The sequence below is a fragment of the Onychostoma macrolepis genome, chromosome 02 (assembly GCF_012432095.1).
Source record: "Onychostoma macrolepis isolate SWU-2019 chromosome 02, ASM1243209v1, whole genome shotgun sequence".
Taxonomy (NCBI): domain Eukaryota; kingdom Metazoa; phylum Chordata; class Actinopteri; order Cypriniformes; family Cyprinidae; genus Onychostoma; species Onychostoma macrolepis.
In genome coordinates this window covers 8244796-8257829 of record NC_081156.1, presented here as the reverse complement: position 1 = coordinate 8257829, position 13034 = coordinate 8244796, and the positions used below count along the sequence as shown (strand labels likewise).

The following is a 13034-nucleotide window of genomic DNA, read 5'->3' as shown; positions in this document are numbered from 1 at the left end:
CACCAGGTTATATGATGTACTAACCAGGTTATATGATATTAACCTTCATTTTTCACCTTCGGTTAATATCTCATATTTTCTCTCAAGGATGTTTTACACTAACACTTTCACTGTTGTCTCCTCTGTAATTAAAGGGATCCTCCACAAAAAATGAAATTCTCACATCATTTCTCATCCTCATGCCATCCCAGATGAATATGACTTTCTTTCTTTAGGTGAACATGAATGATGATTTTCAGAAAAATAATAATTTAAAAAAAGAAAAGAAAAAATAAATAAATAAAATCCCTGAGAGAAGAGACAAAGAAGGCTGAGCTAATTCAAAATGTGCTAGTGGCTAAGATAACAGGAGAAGAGAAACTTCTTATCAAAATACTGATGGTGGTGGTGTTTACATAAAAAGTATTTGCTTTCAATACTGTATGTGCATGTACAAAATTTAAACTGATATCAATGTTTGTTACAAGCCAACTGTTCCAACTCAACTTAGATAGAAAAAAAAAAGCATTAGCATAAAAACAATCATAATAAAGACGAAGTTGCTTTGATAAACGTTATGGTACATATGAATATAAAGCTCCATAAGGTATTCAGATGAAGTTCAGCTCAAGGTGTTGATTTATTTTATAGACAGGACAGTTATAAACCATGGTGCTGAGAGCTGGGAAAGATCTGGCATGTCTCCACTGGTTTGAAGCACCTGAATCTTATTAGAACACTCTGGAACATTCCACAGGGTTCCATGACTGCAGCCAGAGGGCATCATGAAGGACTTCAATGAGAGAGTTTACTAATCAGCATCCTGTTCACCAGCAGAGCCCAGGGGGCCAAAGCAATAAGAAAAACAAGAGAAACCAAACTGAGCCAAGAAACGCAACAAACACAGAGACCTCTAAAAATCTACAGAATACATATCAAGTCATGTGTTTCATACATTTCTGCCATAGTCACCACTAATAACCTACTCCTAAATATAATGTAGAAACAAACTATTTTCCGTAAAGCTTCTTTACAACGATTGGTATCGTGAAAAGCGCTATACAACTAAACTTGAATAGAATTGAATTGAATTGTAACAGTTGCTGTGTGCCCTTGTGAAGAAGTACACATCAGCACACATTTAAAGAGAGTACTTATTTTGGAAATAATATACTTTAAAATAATATGAATGAATAAGAACTGAATATAATGTTTTCAGACAATGAATGTAAATTAATGTTTACTACAATAAAAATGTATTATAGTTTAAATATATATTAAATGCAGTTGAGTGTTTTTTGCCCTCTTAAGTAGGACTTCAGTGCATCTTTATATGTAAATTCACAATAAATTGTATTGTTTTTTCAAATTTAAAACATTTATGGTAAACTTACATATATTTTAATTTCATTTCTATTGAAACTTATATGTCATTACAGATTTGTAATGATTGTTGCAATGCAGTACATTTAAAATATATTAACTTCAAATGTAGTATTTAATAACAAACTGCTGTTAAAATTATGACCATGTGTTTCACCTGCTTTATTGTGTTAGTCAACACATCAGAATGACTGTACTACTTTAAAGCACAACAAAAAATGATTAAAACAAAGATTATTTTATGCATGTACTTAAGTAAAACTTGTAACTTGACATTGACAAGTGTGTAGTATACTTTCTTTAAGTGTTGGCCTTTAATTAATATTCTACCAATTACAAGCCTTAAGCCTTTTATTTAATATTACACTATCTGCAAGTACAGTTAAAAAAAAAAAAAAACATACTTTCAATATTTGAAGTACACTAGAACAGCCACAGGCTCAGCACCTGCCTACTTCCACTCACTATTATGAATCTACATTCCCTCCAGAAGTCTGAGATCTACTAGTGAGTGACGCCTCGTGATACCATCACAGAGAGGCACAAAATACGTTTCCAGAACATTTTCATTCACCGTTCCAGGCTGGTGGAACGATCCCTGACAATTTTCAAGCGACAGCTGAAAACACATCTCTTTCATCACCATCTGACTTCATCCTAACAAAAAAAAAAAACAACCTTTGCTTCTCTTTACTTAATCCCCAGTCTAGCTTGTACTTATTTGAAGAATGCCTGAAACTTGGTATAACGAGCACGTCCTGTGTCTATTTGCCTCTTTAAGGTGAATCACTTGATATATTCTCTAATTGTAAGCCGCTTTGGATAAAAGTGTCTGGTAAATGAATAAATGTAAATGTAAATACTAATGCTAATACACTGGCACGTATTTTGTGTAAATAAATTAAGAACAACAACAGAGTGTTTCCTTTGGCCACGGATTCAAATCTAAAGTTGACAATTTAACAGCTGAGCCCAAGCCTCCGTTACTTATTCCAAAACGTCACTTTAGAACTAGTATTGAAAGAACGTTGAGTTACTTCATTAAAAGCTTATTGTATTACTGTATTAAAATCTGTGTATTATGTGAAGTAGAGTATTATGAGAGAGAGATTGACTGAGCAAGTGTGATTACCTGCATCTGATACAGCATTCGTTCTTCAGCTCAATCTCATATTCGCAATAAAACATTGACCACTGAGAAAGCGTTATCTTTGTCATACTATCCTTTCATCTGTTACGAGTGATTTCTAATGACAGCGCTGCTCAGTGCATTTGTTGTTTTGTCTTTTTCAATATAAAAGTCTTTACTGCTAACTCGTAAAAACAGTCTCTTGTGGCCATCTAATGGCTGAACAATGTAACTAAAATCACAGGTTCCAAAAAAAACTATATTAAGCAGCACAACAGTTTCAACACTCATAATAAATCAGCATATTAGAATGATTTCTGAAGGATCATGTGACACTGAAGACTGGAGTAATTATGCTAAAAATTCAGCTTTGATCACAGGAATAAATTATATTTTAAAGTATATTAAAATAGGAAACCAATATTAGAAATTGCAATAAGATTTCACAATATTACTGTTTTTTTCAGTATTTTTGATCAAATAAATACAGCCTTGATGAGCAGAAGAGACTCCCTTAAATTTTTTTTTAAATCTTACTGATCTCAAACATTTGAGCAGCAGCATGTGTGTGTATATATACATATATATATATATATATATATATATATATATATATATATATATATATATTAGGGCTGTCAGTTGATTATATTTTTAAATCTAATTAATTACATGATGTATCGATTAATGAATCTAATTAATCACAAAATAAATTTGACTGTGAAAATACCCACGCGAGATTATTTAAAGCGATTTTTGTGTTAAATGAGTTACAAATTGTAGCTTTAGAAAGAAATATTTTATTTGATGTAACATAAAATTTATTATACACGAACATTTAGACTACAACGGCCTAACATAAACTATGGAACATAAAAGAAGATAATTTGAGAAACATCTCAGTATTATTCATTGGTCAAGTCAAATCACCGTTATTTATATAGCACTTTTTTCAACGCAGATTGTCAAAACAGCTTTACAGTATTAAAAAAGGGATTTAAAAAAAAAAAAAATTCACCATGAATCTCTTACTAAGTGAAAGGATGTGCTCAAATGAGTGCCTTTTTGGAAAGGCCAACAAAATGAGAATATTGTAAAGAAATGCAATTTTATTTATCTGACTGGCATTAATGAAGCAAGCATCAATCTGATGATCCATTTAAATAAAACTAACTAAAGTAACAGGACACGCTACACACCACAATAAAGGTCATCGACAGTAATGTCTCTCCACTGCTCTGTTTATCCACTTCATTCCTCTTCTTTATTCAGAAGATTTTCTCCTCTCTCTTTTCAGCATGACATCAGCCCACAGCGCTGCTTCACACAGAGTGGCCTGCTGGACAACAAATGTGCATCCTACACTGCTCCAAGCCTGCACCAACTGCTCTCTGCCATCCACCTCACCCACCTTCCTCTGGCTGGGCCGCCCAGGCCATACGCTCCCCGCGGTGCGCCGGAGCGACACAAGGCTGGATGTGTTTGCTGCTTGAGCTTGAGCCACTGTAATCAGCCACCCCCACCTCACGCCACATGCAGGACGCCCATGTGTGACCGTCCTTGAGAAGGTGGCCCACCAGCTTGGCAAAAGCTTTAGAGGAGGATGGAAATTTGCCCTTTTTCCTTTTGCCTGATCTCATAAAATCTGAAATATGTTGAGGTTATGCTGACATATCAAGTGTCATTGGCTGGATCATGCACATGAGTCAAACCAAAGGAAGCCTTTCTACATCTTCAACAAAAGACTAACCAACTAAACAGCAAAATCTGGATTTGGGCCGATCACACTGTGAGTTTCTATCCACAGGCACTTCAGTGCTCCTGTGGCCAAGATCAGTCCCTACTGTCCAGTTCACATCTACCTCCACCTCCTTACCTTATCCGATTGCCTTCTGGAAGATGTCTCTGTGGAAATCAGCAATATTAATGACTGTGAATCAAATCTGCCAGGAAAAAAGGCACAAAGCACACCTTTTTATATTTACGAACCACAAGGCCAGGTTACAAGGACCTACTGGCTTTTGTGCTCATGTTTAATAGCATCCCATTCTCTACATATTTAGAGTTATCGATGGCAATAAAGCACGGACATGTGCCTAGAAACAACACCCTGAAGAGCATAGCACCCGCTCCATTACATAGGCTAATAACACTGACAGCTGAGCGCAGATAACCCCGCGGCCCCCTGTTTCACCGCATCTTTACAGATGGCCATTAACAGGAGAAAGTGTGCCCTTTTTCCAAGGGAAAAGATATTTAAAGCTTCTCAAATATGGCCTTTGTTTTTTCTCTTTGCAATTTTGGCACATGCTGGTTTATAGGGAATTACAGTCCAGATTTGCACATACTTGACGGGGAGACTGCAACAGAACGCGATTCAGCAGAACCAATTGAAAATTGAAAGCTTCTATATCTATTGAGAAAAATGGAACATGCTTCTCTCAAGCAGAGAGGCAATTCTGTTCTGACACATTCTCTTTCCATGAAACACACCAAATCATGAATAGGAATAAATAAAATATTGAATAAAGAACAGGAGAGAAGATAACCACATAAGACCCTTGACTAAATCTGTTATTTTCCTGAAATACAACATTCCACCCTGAAATTTTGTTTCCGGTGACGTTTTTTCCAAACACTCAAACTGAATTATTCAACCGCATTTAAATTTAAAACCCTGTTTTATCCTTGACTATATACAAGAGTCATATTCCAGTAACACCATTAAAGGTGTAATAAAAAAAAGACCCAAATGGCAAACAAGTTACATGGTCACACTTAACAGCAATACCCAAAACTGACATTGAAATTGAATTGACAAATGTTTAGTCACTTCTTACAGATTCAATTAAAACAGTCTTACCTAGCATATGATTAGCCACATGGACCTGAATGTCCCATTTACTGTAGAAGACCATCTGACACTTGATGCACTGGTAAGTCTTCTTCTAAACAGTGGGAAAAAAGAAGCACCAAATAGAAATTAATAGTGTTTGACAATGATGCTGAAACAAGAAAATACATGTCCCTTATAAATGTGCTTTTGCACTTCTTTTGGAAACACTTTATTTTGATGGTCCCCCACCAATTAGATTTAGTTGACATGTAGTTGCAAAGTTACTTATAGACAACAGAATGTATAAATGAGACCATCAAAACAACCATTATTATGTAAATGGTACAACCCAATAAAAAAATCCTTAGCAACAATAATTATCACTATTAATGTGTCAATGGCAAATGTACTGAGCATGCACTGTAGTTTTACTGTAAGGCACACCTTACCTCGTCACTTTGGGTTGGGCTAACTCGTGACATGGGGGAGCCATCGGGGGTCCGTAACGGAGCAGCTTCTGGTGTTTGATTTCTGTGCACTGTCTGCAAGTGTGCTTGAAGCTCTGCCTCTGACTCGAATTTAACATTGCAACTGGAACAGCGGGTCTTGGAAACAGAGGGTGATACTGATGAAGACGATGAAGAAGAACAGGCAGTCTTTCCCTTTACAAGACAAGGGCTAAGGCTCTCCCCATGGGTCCATCCAGAAGCAGGACCCATCAAGGTTTGAGCCCCTTGATGCAGCTGCTTCACTCCATTTACACTCAAGCTTTTGCTACCAGCAGCATTGACACATAACGTGCAAAGACCATACGTCAAACCATTAATGTCAAGTTTTACCAAGTCCTGCTTAGAGTAGAACTCTTTGAGACATGCAGCACACTTGACGACTTTCTGGCTTTGACTATGATGAAATTCTGTGGCAGCTGAGCATACAGTTGGTTGATTCATAGATGCCACTCCAGTCTTTTGCATGTGAAAGGTGCCGTGGATCTTGAGTTCTAGAGTCGAGGTGACAGTCTGCATGCAGACCACACAGCGGAAGCCAGTCAAAGAATTGCGCAAATCGGGATGCATCTGACAATGCTCCAGGAAGTCTTCTTCACTCTGCAGAGGTAATTTACAGATCCGGCAGCTTCCGGTGTCCAGGCTTTTGCTATGAGTGACCTTGTGTTCTGTAAGAGTAAGTAGGGAAGGGAAGCGCTCTCCACAAATGGGACACATGTAGTGCTTGACAGGCCCTAAGTGCGTTTGCATGTGCTCCCGAAGTCCTCCCTCTGAGAAAAAGGTTCTAGAGCAGACGTTGCATTTGTGGTTTCCTTTGATCATTTCTGCCTTCCTCTTGTGTAAAGCACTCTCACCAGGTCGAATGTTATGGTCACGAAATTGGTGATTGGTTAGGAGAGACTCCATGGTATAAGATGCACCACAGATGTCACAGCTATACATGATCTCTGAGGTATCAAAGTCTTCTTCGCTGCCATCCCGACTGTTATGAGACTCCCCTGCAACAGTTCCTCCATGACTGTTGTTCAGAAAGGCCTGTAATTCTCCATCATCTTTGGCAACTGAATCACCGCTTCCGGACGTGGATCCATTGGTGCTGCAATTCTGGGTCTTTCCCTCAAACACACAGTGCTTTTCACGAAGGTGACGTTCTAGCAGATAAACAGCATGGAAAGCTTTGCAGCAAAAGTGACAATTGTACTTCTTGCTATGGGTGGTAATATGACACTGCAGCTCTACTTCGGTGCCAAAGGACTCACCACAAAAGATGCAACGGTGAGAACAACCCTGATTTTCAAGGTGACTATGTTTGACATGTATTTGAAGGTCAGCTTCATGCTTAAAATCCCAGTTGCAGGAAGTACATCGGTATACCTTTTTCTCATTACTGTGCTTCACCGCAAGATGGAGTTGAGTTGACACTTTAGAGTCAAACACCTCCTGGCAGAGAGTACAGCGAAAAAACACAAAGGTGTGCATATCCAGAAGATGCTTCTGCAAGTCATCCACAGATGTGAACTGCTTGTCACAGCTCTCACAGATGTAGTATGTGGACATGATGGTGAAATGTACAGTCACATGTTTCAGAAGAGACTCGTGGTTAGGAAAGTCTTTGTTGCACTGTGAACAGGTTAGCTGTGGCACGACACCATCAAGGTGGGTCTTTAGGTGTGTCTGGAAAAGGTCTAAACTGGTGTACTTAGCACCACACTGATTACAAATGAACTCACTTGAACATAAGGAAGAGCTGTTCTGTTTGAATAGCGAGGCTTGTTCTACAGAGACTGGAGATGAGGGGCTCAGGACTCGCAGAGATCTTCTCCCATTGTTGATATAATTCAGAGCAAGAGGGATGTTCTTGTGGTTCTCCTTTATGTGCTTGTTAAGCTTTATGACACTGTTAAAAATGGGGGAGTTGGTACAGTAAGAGCAGGAGTAGATTTCCACAATGGGATCTTTTGGAGTGACCGCTAGAGGAGAATCAAACTGCACGCTTCCAGAGTCACAATGCGTCTGTCTGACATGTTCTTCTAGAGTGGCCTCAGTTAAAAATCCCATAAAGCACTTGGGGCAAAAAAATGCATTGCTTTCTTTGGCGACTGGATTAGGAAAGCCATGGGAGCACCGTATGTGCTCTTGCAGAGCATTAAGATCTCCAAGAACCTCTGGGCAGAAATTGCACTGCAGCAGGTCATTGGACAGGTTAGCAAGTACACCTGAAGGATCCTTGGTGTTGTGGATCTGTTTCAGGTGCTCGTTCAAATTGCAAAGGGATGGAAGGATCTCCAAGCAAAATTGGCAGGTATGAGCCTGTTCTGGCTTGTCAACATGTTTGGTCTTAAGATGAATCTGCAGCACAGCGAGACTTGAGAAGACTTGTTTGTTGCAGTAAATGCAACTGTATTCGATTTTTGGCTGTTTGGCAGATCGCCCATACATGTTATTATGGGTGGCCCTCTTTCGTCTCCCACGTGTCTTGGGCACTGCAGAAGCGGCCTCAACCATAGTCGAACTGTCAACAGAAAGGTTGGAATCTGGGGTAGTGCTTGAAACAGAAGTATAACCTACGGGCAACACGGAGGGGCTATTGCTGGACTCTGGGAGTTGGTGGATATCCATGTGAGTGTAGAGCTCCTCTACAGTAGGGAATTGCTCAGAGCAAACAGTGCATGCACTGCTCTTTCTATCTCGCTCATCTCTCCCATGCACCTGATCGATGTGGCTTAGAAGCGTCCCTTCATCACCGTATGGCTCGTGGCAGTAGATGCACTGCAGGCCAGGTTCGAGACTCCCTCCTACAGGAGAAGAGCACTCTGGGTGGCTTTCTGCAATGTGTTTCTGCAGTTCCTCAGGCATGTCGAAACCCTCCTCACACCGGCTGCATTTGCGCGTCTCTTTTAACCTCCACTCTTGAGGGGACCTTGAATTCGCTCCATCCTTCCCACGTTCATGCACCTGCATGTGTCCGTGAAGCGAGTTGGTGGACAAGAACCCCCGGCGGCACACTGGGCATTTATGGGGCTTGTTGGCAGCGTGCGTTTTCATATGGATCTTTAGATGATCGCTCCGTGAGAAAGCAGAGTCACAGTCTCCACAGTGGTACTTTTTGTCACCGGTGTGAAGCTTGATGTGTCGGTCACGGCTGCGCTTGTGCTTGAACAAGCGACTGCAGTATGTGCAGCTGAAGGGAAGTTTATCTCTGTGACTCTGCTCGTGGCACTTAAGGAAGCTCAGGCGACTGAAGGATTTTGCACAAAACTGGCATGGGTAGGGTAGGCCTGCACCTCCTTCATCCTCACCGTATTCATAGTCATCGACATGGCCTGGAGACGTGTGGTCTTTACTAGATGGCGACGATGCAGGCCAAGAGCAGGATGGGTCATCTTCTATATCAGTTCCATCTGTCAAAAACAACCAGAAGAAAATACATAATGCATTACCTTTTTACTGTTTGGTGGTACACAGATGCAACAATATGTCTGTCTTCTAACAAATAGTATTTGTGAGAAATCTCTCCATTCAAAATTATATTAGTTTTGGTATGTATTTGCTTGTGTACTGATAATTACTGCTACTCTAAGTATGCTCATCTTTCAAACTATCACCCACCATGAGTTCCTACAGAAAATATATTTGTATTGAATGTCTGCCTTAATTTCTTTCAGCAAAAAAAGAGTCATCATGCATTAGTCAAAGACTTGTTTTAGGAAAATTAGTAGAGTATGTTGTAGAAAAAAGACTTTGAGCTTAACTGTTCTTATTTGTATGCAATATTTTCCCTAAATCTGCTTTGAAACAATGTATATCCTTATGTGTCCTATTCAAATAAACCTGACTTTAACACTAAGTTCAGTCATGTTTTTAATCATTTGCTCTGTGCATTAGAAGTGACACTTCTAATGTGTTGTGGAGATTTACTTGAAGTATATATCCAAAATGTGTGCAATCAATTCAAAAGGATGCTAATAGTTGTCACGGTGCACACAGCAGGGAGAAACGAGGAACACGCAGACGAGGAGTAACTTCAAAATAATAGTCTTTAATGAGGACATCAGGACAGGGCAAGACAAGGCAAGGTTGACAGACAGGAACACCGGGGAATAACGAGTAGACCAGACGAAAACTAACTAAACAGGCATGAACTAAATACACATGACAATTACTGATCATTACTAAAACACAGCTGGACAAGACTTAACTAATAATCACACTTAACAAGGACAGGAACATGACCAAATATGGAAACAAGAGGCGGGAACACATGACAGACACGACAGAGGACTGACAATAGTCAGCAATGACAAACTAAAAGGTTTATTATCTTAATTCTTTGCATCCACCACAGTCATTAAAGTGCCCTTTGTGTACAAATTATCCGCCTTGAACAATACATTCCAAGACAATCACTATCAGACCTGAAAATGCTTTGTGTGAATAAGTAAGTACACCCCATGAAATGTGTAGCGTTATATATATATATTACGCAGCCCCGCACATGAAAAAAAAAATAGGAGGCTAAATCGCATGATTGCACAAGTGCACACGATTTATAAATCAAGGGAACGAATTAGCAAATCGAGCGCACGATTTAGCAAATCAAGGAACCGAAATAGTAACTGTGTGCACGTTTTAGTAAATCATGCGCACGATATATATATTTTTTTTCTTGCATGTCATGTGCAGGACTCCATAATATATATATATATATATATATATATATATATATATACATACATTTACATACATTTACATTTAGTCATATAGCAGATGCTTTTATCCAAAGCGACTTACAAATAAGGACAATGGAAGAACAAAATCAACAAAAGAGCAATGATATGTAAGTTCTGTAACAAGTCTCAGTTAGCTTAACGCAGTACAAGTAGTAAGGTTTTTTTTTTTTAAATTATATAATAAATAAAAAGAAAACAGATAGAATATAAAAAGAATAGAGCAAGCTAGTGTTAGAGGCCTTTTTTGCTTTTGTTAATTGTACAATAAATAAAAAGAAAACAAATAGATAGAATACAAACCCCTGGTTTCACAGACAAGGCTTAAGCTAGTCCCAGACTAAAATGCATGTTTGAGCTGTCTCAACTGAAAATATCTTGCTCTGACATATCTTGTCATTGTTCTGTGTCAAGATACACACCTGTAATGTTTTCTTCTAAGGCATTTTTGTTAAAGTTGCTTAAATATCTTAATTTAACTAAGGCCTAGTCCTGGCTTAAGCTAAACCCCGTCTGTGAAACCGGGCCAAAAAGATTAGAAAAGCTAGTATTAGTATTTTTTAATTTTTTTTTAAGAATAGAATTAGAATAGAGAGTGCAGTGCAAATTGATAAACAGAGGTGTGATGTGCATTCATTTTGGCTCATTACAATTAATCTTGTTGCCGCATTCTGGATTAATTGTAAAGGTTTGATAGAACTGGCTGGAAGACCTGCCAAGAGAGCATTGCAATAGTCCAGCCTGGACAGAACAAGAGCTTGAACAAGGAGTTGTGAAGGATGTTCCGAAAGAAAGGGTCTGATCTTCCTGATGTTGAATAAGGCAAATCTGCAGGACCGGTAGTTTTAGCAATGTGGTCTGAGAAAGTCAGCTGATCATCAGTCATAACTCTAAGGTTTCTGGCTGTTTTTGAAGGAGTTATGGTTGATGTGCCTAACTGGATGGTAAAATTGTGATTAAACGATGGGCTTGATGGAACCACAAGCAGTTCTGTCTTGGCAAGGTTGAGTTGAAGGTGATGGTCCTTTATCCAGCAAGAAATGTCTGTTAGACAAGCTGAGATGTGAGCAGCTATCGACGGATCATCAGGATGGAATGAGAGGTAGAGTTGAGTGTCATCAGTATAGCAGTGATATGAAAAGCCATGTTTCTGAATGACAGAACCTAGTGATGCCATGTAGACAGAGAAGAGAAGTGGTCCAAGAACTGAGGCCTGAGGCACCCATTAGTTAGATGTCGCGACTTGGACACCTCTATATAGACACCTGTATATATATATTTGTGCTGTCAATCGATTAAAAAAATGAATCGCGTTAATCACAGTCATGGACTGTGATTAATCATGATTAATCACAAATTTAAAATACTAGGATTTACCTGTAAATGTGTTGAAATAAAGAAATGCATGACAAACTAGTTTAAGGAAACAGAACCTTTCACACTTCCGCCAGGTATGAGACATATTCCTTATTATTCTTTCATCATTATTCTTTTGTTTTTATTCAGCCATTATCAGCCTTTATACTGGCAATAAAACGTTTACCAAGCCACATTGCTTCAATCCCAGTATACATTTACCCAACTATTATCAAAAGTATTTCTAAATAAATACAACAAAACATTTTCTTGCGACCTTACATGAAGTATTATGGTAAAATGCATTATGAAGAAGAATTGGACCTGTTCTGCAGCTGCATTAGAGCTCATATTAGCATCATGCTTCATAAGACAATTTATGAGATTAATAGTACACTCCTACTCAGAACTCACTTCAAACCACCATCGAGTGTTTGTAATAACTTCCTTTTACGATCACATGTGGAATTTGTCGTTTACTGTTGTTAAAATATGCTATTTATAGCCTTTTATATCGCTGCACAAATTAGCATTTCAGATGTACACATTCAACTCAAGAAAATCACATACAAATATCCTATTGTAATCCTATTTTGTTTATTATCTTATATAATCTATAGTGGCTGTTGTCATTTTTATTTCTGCTGTGTAAAAGTCTTAACATGTATGCTCTGCTGAAACTCATGTTGTTTGTGATGTTACAACCGCCTCTCCGTTCTTAAGTTGCCAGGTATACATTCCAAGTATAATACACATTAGTAAAAGGATCTCACTGTAAAAATTAAAAAAAAAACTAACTCAAAAAAATAAGGCAACCTATCGCAGTCAACTTAAGTTAACTTAACTAGCAACCGACAACTTTAGTTCATCTAATGAATAAATGTCAGTCTACTGAGTGATAAAAGATCTGTCAAAGCAAATTTTTTAACAATCTTTTTTAACAATCCTTTTTCCTTTAGATTTTTGTTTATTTTCAAAGCCTTCCACATAATATGGGTAGTATTTGCCTCTTAAAAATAAAGGCAAACATTTATGCTGATAAACAAATGCATTAAACAAGATGCAATGAGATGCACATATACAGTAGCTCACCACACGATTCTCAACCATGGTTAGGA

At 38.4% G+C, this 13034-nt stretch overlaps 1 protein-coding gene across 4 annotated transcripts in view; it reads right to left on the bottom strand.

Moving 5' to 3' along the window:
* The window catches only part of LOC131527206 (zinc finger protein 521), a 114962-nt gene that overhangs the window by 45507 nt on the left and 56421 nt on the right, over positions 1–13034 (bottom strand). For all 4 annotated transcript variants that reach the window (XM_058756142.1, XM_058756125.1, XM_058756133.1 and 1 more), the window contains exons 3-4: positions 5777–9234; positions 5355–5439 (exon numbers count right to left, since the gene is read on the bottom strand). In XM_058756142.1, coding sequence (XP_058612125.1) covers positions 5355–5439; positions 5777–9234 — 3543 coding nt within the window. The remainder of the gene's footprint in view (positions 1–5354; positions 5440–5776; positions 9235–13034) is intronic.